Raw genomic sequence first — 10,944 nt, forward strand, 5'->3', positions numbered from 1 at the left:
GCTCCAGTAAATCACTACCAGGATTTCTGCTTCCTGGAAGAAGCAGTGTCAGCGGCAGATGAAGTAACAATGCAAATGCAATTGTACCAAGTTTGCACTGAATAAGGTAAATTCTCTGTTAACCACAATCATTCTCTTCATTCCTGGAAACACACGTTTATCTTGATTCCCAGAAAGAGAGATACAATATCACCCTGATTCACTCAGGTAATGGAGCACATTTTCCTCAGCTGTACCCCTGAGACTCCACCTCTGTAATCAACTGAAAAACATACAGCCTTCTTTAAACCTGGTGTCTGCTGAGCCAGGGATGCCCGAGTGTAAGATGAGGTAAGATGAGCTGAGGAGCTGCACCGTGAATCAGTAAACCGTGTCCCTAGCACAAAGACCTTCCCCTGAGAAACTGCCCAGTCTTTTTATTAAGGAGTGTTACTGAGAACTCAGAAAGTCAGCCCCAAGAAGAACAAAACACACACGTTGAGGGAACAGCCAGTTCAAATCACAGCACAAGTTCTTGGTCTCTGTATTTATTCATGGCAGGACCTCAGTCAACGCACTTCAATAAAATGAGCAATTATTGTGAGTCACGTCACTAATTACATCTGATACACACAAAGGCCTGTGCAGCTCCACATCTCAAAGTGCACTGTGAGCTCATCCAGTAGGAGCTCTGTGAGCTCACAGAGGAGCTCTTGTTACTGGTACCCAAACACTGGAAAAAAATGGGGTATTGGAAATGTCTATGCCATTTCTCTCTCATCACATTTTTCTAAGCATAAAAAGAAGATGTGTTGTAGAATAATGGCAATATAACTGCCTACGTAGGGACTTCAGCATTTGCCTTGCACAGGCAATGCAAGAAAGAACTGTAATGACAGAGCCAATGGAATTGGCCAAGATAAGCTGCTTTCTTCTACGACAAGCAGAGAGCGCCAAGATGTGAAGAATCTGTCAAAATATTCTAAGATAAAGTTTAATTTTTTCATACCAAAGTTTAAAAAACCAAACAAAACCACAGCTGGTTCAGATACAGGTCAAATTGACTGAGTTCAGGAACATGAGGAGATTAAAGGAAGTAAGTAATCTCTTAGAAAACAGATCTACTTATTAATGTGCAAGAAAAAAACAAGTCTTCACAAATTTTGTCAAATTCAGATGAGCTTTTCATCCAAGAGCAGGATCAAATTTGTAGGCTGGTAATTTGTTGCCTAGTAATTAACTACCTTTGCTTAATCATCAGACACCTCTGTTGCCTGATAATTAACCACCTTGAAGACGTACTTCTTTGTGCTTTCCCATGAGGGTTCCTCTTACAGTAATTTTAGAGCACAAACACAGAACTGGACCAAACACCACCTGTGACTTCAGCTTTACTGCAAAAGACCATTTTCATAACTGAAGTCAAATCACATGGCACAATTTAACTAAATACAGAAACAATAAATTATCCTCTCCTGTGAACTCATGTCAACAATAATGACAATGAAGTCAACGAAGCCACTCAAAGACACTGGCACTGAACAAGAACGTGAAAATAAGCAGATTCAACATCATATGGCATACAGGACCTTAAACCATGGAATTCTAGAAAGAATACAGAGGTTTTTAAATAACGCTTCATTTAATATGTTTTTTTTTTTTACATTTAACTCATAGCCTGTTCAACAATTGAATTTCAATACGAGATTTATAGCAATAAGCCTCTGTTTATATAACAGAGAATAAAGAAACAAAAACAAAAAAGGCATAGAAAAAAAATACACAGAAGGCAGAAGTGTAAAAATTACCCCCAAAGACTGTAATTTGTAACAACCAAAGCTGTCAATTCGAGACCCCATCTGGAATACTGACCACAGCTCTGGTGTCCCCAAAATAAGAACTTGAAACTGTTGGAGCAAATCCAGAGGAGGTCACAAAGTTGATAAGGGGACTGGAGCACCTCCCACACAAGGACAGGCTGAGAAAGCTGGGGCTGCTGTGCCTGGAGGGGAGGAGGTCTGGAGGCCTCCCAGCAACCAGAGACCTTCCAGTATCTCAAGGGGCTACAGAGAAGCCAGAGAGAAAGGCTCTTTGGCAGGAGTGATGGGACAAGGAGAAATGGGCATAAACTGAAAGAGGGGTGAATTTAGGATAGATCAGGAAGAATTTTTGTACTCTTGAGCGGTTAGACACTGAAGAAGGTTGCCAGGGAGAGTGTGGATACACCAACCCTGGCAGCGTTCAAGGGCAGCTTGGATAAAGCCTTAAGCAACCTGGTCTAATGGGAGGAATCCCTGCTCATGTCAGGGGATGTTGGAACCAGGCCCATTAAGATCCATTCCAACCCCTTAGCATTCTGTGATTCTATAACTGTAAAAACCAATCTTCACTACTAAAGATAAAATAGTACTTTATTTTTAGTTGGGTGCATTCAAATAAAGTTTTTTTAGATCTCCAGTGAGAGACAATTAAATTGGAAAAGTTTTCATATTGTTGGTGCTCAACACTTTATAAATTAACATTATTTAAGATCCATGAAGCTGTGAAACCATCAAATCAGGTAATTTTGAGAAAATATTACCCACAATTTGCTGAAAATCAAGCAACTATATGAACATTCAAGGTAAGTTCTGCATGTAAACAAAATTAAACCATGGATCTCTTTCTTTTTTCTCCTCTCTTTTAATGCTTTACTTCTACTTCATTTCGTAAATAACTTTCATTCCACGGACACCAAAAAAGATCCAATCAACTATATGAGTGTAAACCTTTGCCTACTAGACTGTCATCAGCACAAAGTCCCTCAAATAATAAATGAACTTTTTATTAACTGTGGTAACATTAACATTACAATGAGGGATTGTTTAAAAACAAGTTGTACTGCTGTTGCTCAAGAGCGCAAGGAAAATGGTTCTCAGTTCCTTTATTTTTCCTTGAGGGTAACCACAGGGGTTGCATTAAATCTTTTAAAATATGTTGACAGTTGAATAAGTGCTGCTGTTGCTCTGGTGACATTTTATGCACTTTAATTGTCATTAATGAATCTGACTGATACTTTCTTAAAATTCCTTTACGTGTTCTAGTAATTTTATAACAAAGAGAAGAACAAAACTGTCTGCAAATTAGCCTTGATCCACTTCTCATATGGAATTTTCACTGCAGGCAATAAAAGAATCTGCATGGGAAATATCTGCTAGACCAGACATTTAAGGCAGGAATGCATTACACGTTCCCAGTAAATTGTGAAATTATCACTTTGCTGTGTAAATTTAAATCGCAAAGAAGCTTTGTTTTAAAAAATACACTATCTGCTTTACTATTTAAAAAAATCACTCTATCTGCTTCAATCAAATCAGAATTTGATGTTAAAATGGTAGGGCTCAGCATTTTAGGGCTGCAACAAAACCCAAAAGGTTTGTTTCATTCCAACTCTCTTGGAGTTGGAATGAAACAAAGTCTGACACTAACCTGCAGTCTAGTACCTCCTTCCTTTTTCTGGTAATACTCCCACTGATTTCAGAAAGGCTTTTCCCCTGTGAAGACTGAAGGATACAGCTCCCAGTTATCTGTTCAGGAACATGCAGTGACAAGAAGGAATGCACAGAGCTTGAGAAACAGCAGGCACCACACTTGATTGTTCATAAACAGATAAGGTAAGTCCTTTGCTATGAAGAGAAAATAAACTATGGTGCTTTAAATCATGATAGGTGATTTAAGCAGATTAAAAAACATCTATTCCAGGGACAAGGAGCCAGAAGAGGCAGGAGGAGGGGGACTAGTGTATTAATGGTGCAGGGAGACATGTTGAGCCCTTTGCTTCCCCCACCCCAGGTTCCCAGGAACAACAGGAACACAGCAGATGATTCCCAACACTGCTGCACCTGCTGCACCACAGGCTTCACATCTTGGCAATTTCAGAATAGGAAAAGCTTGGGGCCATCTTTTTTTCTTCAGCTGCAGCAGCTCTTCAAGTGCAGACCTTGTACAGGTACCAGTGGTTTGAGCCATCCCCCCTGAACAGGACAATCAGGTCACACAAAATCGCCCCAGGCACACCCAGAGCCCCTTTGCTTTGGTTCTCCTTAAGCCCAGTTCCCTGCATTACCTGAGCAAAGCAGCAGCTCAGCTCCAGCCTGACCTTTCCTCCAGCTGAGTAAATGGCTATGCAAGGTGCAAGCAACAGGAATCAGGCCTCAGGGTTCTGCGCAGCACAGCAATTTCCAAGGCACTCGGGGTGCAGACAGCAGTGAGTTCCACACTCACGTCATACCCACAGCTAACAGCCTCAGTTAAGGCATGAACTACATTTTAATTAGACAAGGGGCCAGGCTTTTGATTTCAGAAACAGAAGTTAGGGTTGCAGTCCTTCATCCATTGAAGTTAATTGCAAAATCCCTATTATCAGGCTCTTGAGGTATTACCCAGGCGCACTTTTTAATTACATTTGATTCTTAATGAAGTAGATGGCAAAGAGAAAAGCAGCCCATGATTCAAATGATTCGCATTTTTATCTTCCCTGATGAAAAACAGAATAGGTCAAGATACTTGCTGGATTTTCCCATGAGAAATGCTGCAATGTGAATAAGCTCAATTGACTTGATCCTGAAGGAGCAGGTTAGCTTTGAAAAGCATCACTCATTTTCTCCTCCTGTATACACTCTACCCCCAAAACTTATGCAATGCAATTGTAGACACTGAACCAAATCCAATTCAGAACCTGAAAAATATCACATAAGTATCCTAAGCTTGAATGACTTGTCTTCATTGTCTAATGTCACTTAAAACATAAGGAGTCCTAATTATGGTTTTATTTTCAAATGATGCACTTTAAAAGAGTGACAATTCTCCATAAAAACTGACAGCTTCTCAGGGCAAGGAGACTGCCAAATAACTTGGTATTTCTACATGATTTAAAAACAAGAAGTTATGAAGCAGCTTATGAAGAAAAAATGTGTTATGACACTAGAGAACAATAGCTAGAGAACAATACAAAGTTTCACCTTTTTCTATTACATCTCTACTCATGTACGCAAACAAAGATTTATAGAACAGAAATTCATACTACAGGTGGGACCATTACCTTGGTATACACAACAACCTGCAAACTCTTTTCACATAATGAAAGTTGTTTCTTACCATCTGGAAATCAGGTTTAAAAATAAAACTTCTGTTTATATATTACACAAAAAGCTTAGCTTTTTATTTCAGACATACTTCTCATATTGTAAAAACACATAGTTCATTTTTTACTTTTATGACTTCAAAAGACCCAATAAAAAATTTAGGACCTAAAAATGTAATTTCTTCTTCAAAGATTGGCTGTTAAGTATGAGGGAGAGTAAAAAGTCAGTTTCAAGAAAATCAGATAGCACTGCAAGGCTCTCTAACCAAGGCAGCCAAGGAGGGTTCCAGCAGAACTGGTGAGGCAAGGCTGTGTCCCCAGGGCTGGCACAGGGGACAGAGCCCTTGGGGCCCAAGGACCTGACCAGACAAAGGGGTCACTGCAGCATGAAGCTGCCATAGCCCCTTCTAAAGGAAGGGGGGACAACCTCCTTTCAGGGACACAGAAACTAAGGTTTTAATTCAGTATTTTTTTTTTAATTCCTGGGTTTGGGGTCTTTTGCCCTATGGCTGCTTCACTGTTTCAGCCTTGCAGGATACCTGTGATGAGACAAAAGCTCCTGAGTTTCTGTCAAAACCATTTTCCTCTCATTATAATTCTTTCCCATTCACAAGGCTGAATACCACAAGACACGAACACTTCCTACTTCATGGTCATACCAGAGATCAAGGGAAGCTGAGATTACTTTCAAGGCCACCAAGGAGATGATGTGGCAATCTAAATCAGCCTGTTGTGCATAACTGTGGCAAACCTGCAATGTAACACACAACCACAGCCACACTTGCCTCTGTGTTGAGTCGTGCCAAAACAGCTCCATCTCCACCAAAACCAGTGCAGACTTTAAACAAGGAAAATAAACTCCTATCCCTACTTCTTCATTTGAATTCCCTCTTGGAACTCAATTCCTACTACTGCTTTTAGTGGAGCCATGCTATTTTACACCTATTAAGTACTGCATTGGTCAGTTTAGGGCCCCTTGTTCTATAATTTAATTATTCAAACTCTGGTTGGTTATTTGCTGAAGGTCTAACTTGACAGTCTCCTTCTGGATGCTCTCAGTCTCATGTTTTCATAGTTATTGATCATTGTAGCAAGTAGAAGTTTGAGATACTTACTAGCTCTACTATTTTTAAAGCAATTCTTAGAGATTTCCAGAGCACACAGAGTATTCCCAAGGCAGTGGCAGGGCATCCCTGCACTAATGAACCACAGAAGCCATCCTAATGCAAGCAGTATTGGTGCAGGAAGTAGCAAGCCCTCATGCCTCAAAGACAATCACAGAAAAGGCAGAGGGCTGGAGAAACTCAATGCCTCTATAATTAGTGACAGAAAGTTTCAACTCAGATTTAACAGGCACTGTAAGCTGAAGAACACACACATTCTGAAGTGGTGGCTAAAATCAGCATTTAAGAATAGAAGAATAAGTTACTTTACTATTAAAAGCAATACTGGTGCAATTGCAGCAATGAGGTACTGCTCAGCACTTCAGAAGTAAAAGAAACTTTCTTTTGAAAGTTATAATTTTCATTGCTGGGTTACAGTATGAAGGCATCAGTGACTGCTACACGGTATGTACATCCTGCACAGAGCACAAAGTGCACAAGGAATGGAATTTTTCCAAAGGACTCTGTGCCTGGCTAACTGTTCTGGTAAAACTTCAGGCAGCCTCATTTTCAGAATATAAAGTGTTTCAGTTGACTGAAAAGGAAAGCAACTCAAATCATTAATAAGCTCCACCACATGTAATGCGTTATATTTTTTCCAAGCAAAATTACAGATAAGAAACAAGCCTTTAATTGTTAGTAAGTCATAATAATCCAAAATAAAAAGTCCACTAATTATTAATTATATATTAAATATGCATCTACAGCAATAGGTAGACTCTGGTAAAAGAATCAAATTTAGGCTGACAGGTGCCTCAGCAACAAACCAAAAACTCTAATTGTGGACACAGATCAAAATGCTAGTTTCTACTCAGTTATTGAATTTGAAGAGAAGAAGAAAATGTTCAATCATAATATTTGTTTAAGAATGTTTATCTTCTTTCTTACCATTGAATGTTAGGAACACCCTTGCTTGAGGCTGGGAAGATCCTTTTACACTGCTAAAGTAAATAAATATCCCAATCAACACGTTCATTGCAAGAAACGCCATCTCTTCAGATTTGCAACTTAATATCCAAGAAATGAAACCTGAAAGAGAGAAATATCACATTACTCTTCTCATACACTCTTGTGGAGCAAAAACAGAAGTATGGAAAGATTGTGTTGGAGGCCTCTTCCAGCTGAAGCCATAATTACTGATGTGAAGGAGGTACAGCACTTCTGTTTTTCTTTTGTGCATCTGAAAGTGGCTTTCCCCAGCAGTTTTCTGTGCTGGCACAAGAGGAAACTCTCTGCCTGTTAGTAGGAACCAAGAGAGCCCAACTTTTGGCTAGGGCAGACTACAGCACTAGACTCAGTTTATTTAAAATGAAGACAATTCCACCTGCTGGAAATATAATTATGCTAAATGTCAAGGCAGAGCAAAGCAAGGACAGGAGATAAAGTTTCACGAATAAAAATCTGGCTGATATTTTTAGACATCTCTCTCTCATGTTGAGCGAGGGGGGGAGGTTTGGGTTATTGGTTGTTTGGTTTTTCTTTCTTTTCTTTAAACATCTGAAATCAAAGGTGCTTGGAAATAAGATTTAAGTTTTAGCAAGCTGAGCTCTCTAATCACCTTGAAGTTTTTCTTTAAAGAAATTCTGGCTGTGTACGTCATTAATTTCAAAACTGTGAAACCAAAAGTATTTCAACACGCTTGAAACTGTTAGTCAACGTTTGCTTTTTGGGCTAGCTCCTTTCAGGATACACACCTGCTCTCACTGACTCTTACAGGGCACTAAGAATCCCAGAGTTGGACAATGATACCACACTTGATATATCTGCTACTTCTCCTGCACATTTGCTGAACCTTCATTTATAGGAGTTAACTGCTGAGAAGCCTGAGCATCTCAGAGACTCAGAAAACACTCCAGAACTCTGTATGTTTGCTTAGTTCAGGAAGGACTTGAGATTACTGAAATCACTGGAGGAAAGTGTCTTTTCTAATGGACTTCAGACCAGATCCAAAAACCCAGCCACCATTAGAAGCTGAACAGTGCATATCTGTATCACATCTGCTACTAAGCTGCATCTCTCCAAAAACTGTGAAGTGCAAACTTCATTTTGCCTATTGTAACAACTTTGTCAGCTCAACTGCAAAAGTGAGAATACACAACGCTGTCATTTTAGGCCCATTTTATTTCACTGCTTTTATATATATATATTTCTTTTTGATGCAAATAGCCTTCCTACTAGACACCACTTATTAGTTAATCACTCACGTGATATACTTGATTTTATGGCAACAGGAAGCACTTTGAAAGTCACAGCCCCTATAGCTAGAAGACATCCTTAAAGGCTGTACATTTATTTTTATTAAGAGACTGGTTACCTGTGCAGTCAGCTTGGCAATCTTCACCTCAGCTCTGCTCCAGCACTACAGTCCCTCCAGTGGAAGCCAGTATTTCTACAGCCAATACTTCTACAGCCTCGTCCCTCTGAGGCTCACACCTGTCCTTAAAGGACCGGCTGTGAGCACCCGGCAGGAATGAGCTGTCAGGCAGGGATGACTTCAGGTCAGCACTGGCTTGGGCTGGATCCACACCACTGATTTAGCGGTGAGAGCCCCGTATCTCGTTACCACCCCTGTCAGCCCCCATCCACTCACTGTAAATCGCTTGGAAAGGCTTCTCTCTGTGCGCCAGGACTTCACACCAGGCTGGCGGTGGGAAGGAGAGCGCGCACGAAAGCGCAGAGCTCTGCAGCCCACACTCTGAACTCGCCTTCATTATCTGCTCCGAGTGCTGGGAAATGCACGGAGATCAAGCAATTCTACAACTCCGCTAATTGACAAAAACAACCTTGTCAGAAATTTGCCAGCTACGGATCGGGTCTGTAGGAAAAACATATCCATTCTGGCCCAGTTCCAAATTATCTCTAAGGGTCTGTTCACTAATAAAATGATAGTTGCAGAGTTTTTGCCAAGAATAATTTTTAAACAGGCTGCACGAACTCTAGTACTAATGTTGCTTTGTGGGCTTTAAATTTAAAACCTTGTGACTTGCCCATGGGATATCCTTTAACTTACTCCTCTTCTAAGAGAGAAATGGCATTAAATCCCAATAAAATTTCTTTGTCAGGCCAAAATAAATAGCCAATCATACAGAACATGTGATTTAACAGACGCAATGGGATAAGTATTTTACAGTAGTAACACTATGCTTTCTTTGCAATATAGATAAAAAGTCAAAGAGGAACAAGTGTGCGGCTTTCCTTCTGCCTTTAAATTATTCTGTAGGAAACAATAATAGAAAAAAAACCCTTTCAGCTCTCTTTCCCTCCCACTCTCGTGCCTCCTGCCAATTCTGGTGTAATCAGTCAGAGGAGTGAAACATTGCTACATCTCATTGCTCAAATTGCAGATCTTCACCGTTAACACAGAAGTGACAGGCAAATATAAGATTCAAGTGCTGAGCAGCATGGTTCCTACCCAGCTGCTAGGCACATAAATATTAAATGCATATAGTGACAAAAAGGTACCTCAGGGTGCCTGACATGTGAGTTACCTAATGGAAATAGGTTTAATTTCAGAGATTTACAGAGCTGGTAACTGACAGCTCATTGAAGGTCTGACTCTTGCTATGGGCTTATATCCCAGCTCTGAATTTATCTCACTAAGTCATGATACTATATTCAGCACGTCCAGTGCACATGATCTCTGCTGACAACACACAGACCTAAAGCCTTGCAAGTATTATGAATCCAACAGGACAGACAAAAAGCAGTGTCTAATTGCATTTCTGTTCTTACATTCTAGCGTTAACTGTACACAAACAGAGAAACCGCTACGAAAGTGAAGTAGTGAAGTTTCGCTGCCACGGAGGTCGCTGGCAGCATGCGGCACGGCTTCTGGAAAGCATCGCTTTGCTAGGAAGCGCTGTGCAGGTGTCATCTGCTACAGCCCGGTCCTACCCCTAAATCCTGTAAGGAAAATCATTTGGCAGAGCAAAGAAGAGAAATGAAGGAGAAAAAAAAAAAGACCAAAAAACCCTGCCAAACACGGACTGTGCCAATCTGGAAAGCACTGGTTTAACTACCTGTGAACAGCAGCAAATTCCAACCATCAGAGACATTTCACATCTATTACAGAAAAGAAAGAGAACTTTAAGTTATAGCTTACCCGGCTATTGGAAGCAGCAGTATTACTGATTTCTGTCTGGTTTCTATCAGTTTATAGACTCCACTCCTGCTACCAGAACATTTTAATTCCAAACCTGGTTCACGGCAGAGAGTAAAATAAATAAAATCAAAAAAAAAAAAAAAAAAAAAAAAAAAAAAAAAAAGGGAAAAAGAAGAAAAGTCTTTCCTCGTGGTGGTTGTAAAGATACTCCCGGCTCCTCTGTGCAATAATCCTGGCAGTGACTCCTGAGGCTTAGGGAGCGCTTCTCCCCTGCGCGCAAGCACGCACCTAGGAGTGAATGGAGCGGCCGCGCGGTGCCGGCGCTGGTTTCCAGTTACAGGCGCTGCCCTGCCCTGGCCGCCGCTCCGGCGAGGCGAGGCTCGGCGGCCGCCGGTGCATCATTAGCTGAGCAAATAGGGGCTGGAGCTCATAAATAATGGCGAGGCCACACCCCGCCCTGCGCGCCGCCGGCTGCCGCCCGGCCCGTCCGCCCGCCCCAGGCAGCGCCGCGGGCAGCGTGCAGGGCAGGCTGAGGGACGAAAAGGGAGCGCAGGGAGCGCAGGGCGGGCAGAGGGGCG

At 41.2% G+C, this 10,944-nt stretch overlaps 1 protein-coding gene across 2 annotated transcripts in view; it reads right to left on the bottom strand.

Moving 5' to 3' along the window:
• The window catches only part of SEMA3C (semaphorin 3C), a 116,512-nt gene extending 105,814 nt beyond the window's left edge, over positions 1-10,698 (bottom strand). Inside the window, exons 1-3 of one of the 2 annotated variants that reach the window (XM_063155615.1) lie at positions 10,655-10,698; positions 10,367-10,460; positions 7,153-7,293 (exon numbers count right to left, since the gene is read on the bottom strand). In XM_063155615.1, coding sequence (XP_063011685.1) covers positions 7,153-7,255 — 103 coding nt within the window. In that variant the 5' untranslated portion in view covers positions 7,256-7,293; positions 10,367-10,460; positions 10,655-10,698. Of the gene's footprint in view, positions 1-7,152; positions 7,294-8,578; positions 8,658-10,366; positions 10,461-10,654 lie in introns of those variants that run through there. The other variant, XM_063155616.1, reaches the window with a different exon arrangement.
• Positions 10,699-10,944: the final 246 nt, after the last annotated feature.

Source organism: Melospiza melodia, chromosome 4 (assembly GCF_035770615.1).
Source record: "Melospiza melodia melodia isolate bMelMel2 chromosome 4, bMelMel2.pri, whole genome shotgun sequence".
Taxonomy (NCBI): Eukaryota; Metazoa; Chordata; class Aves; order Passeriformes; family Passerellidae; genus Melospiza; species Melospiza melodia.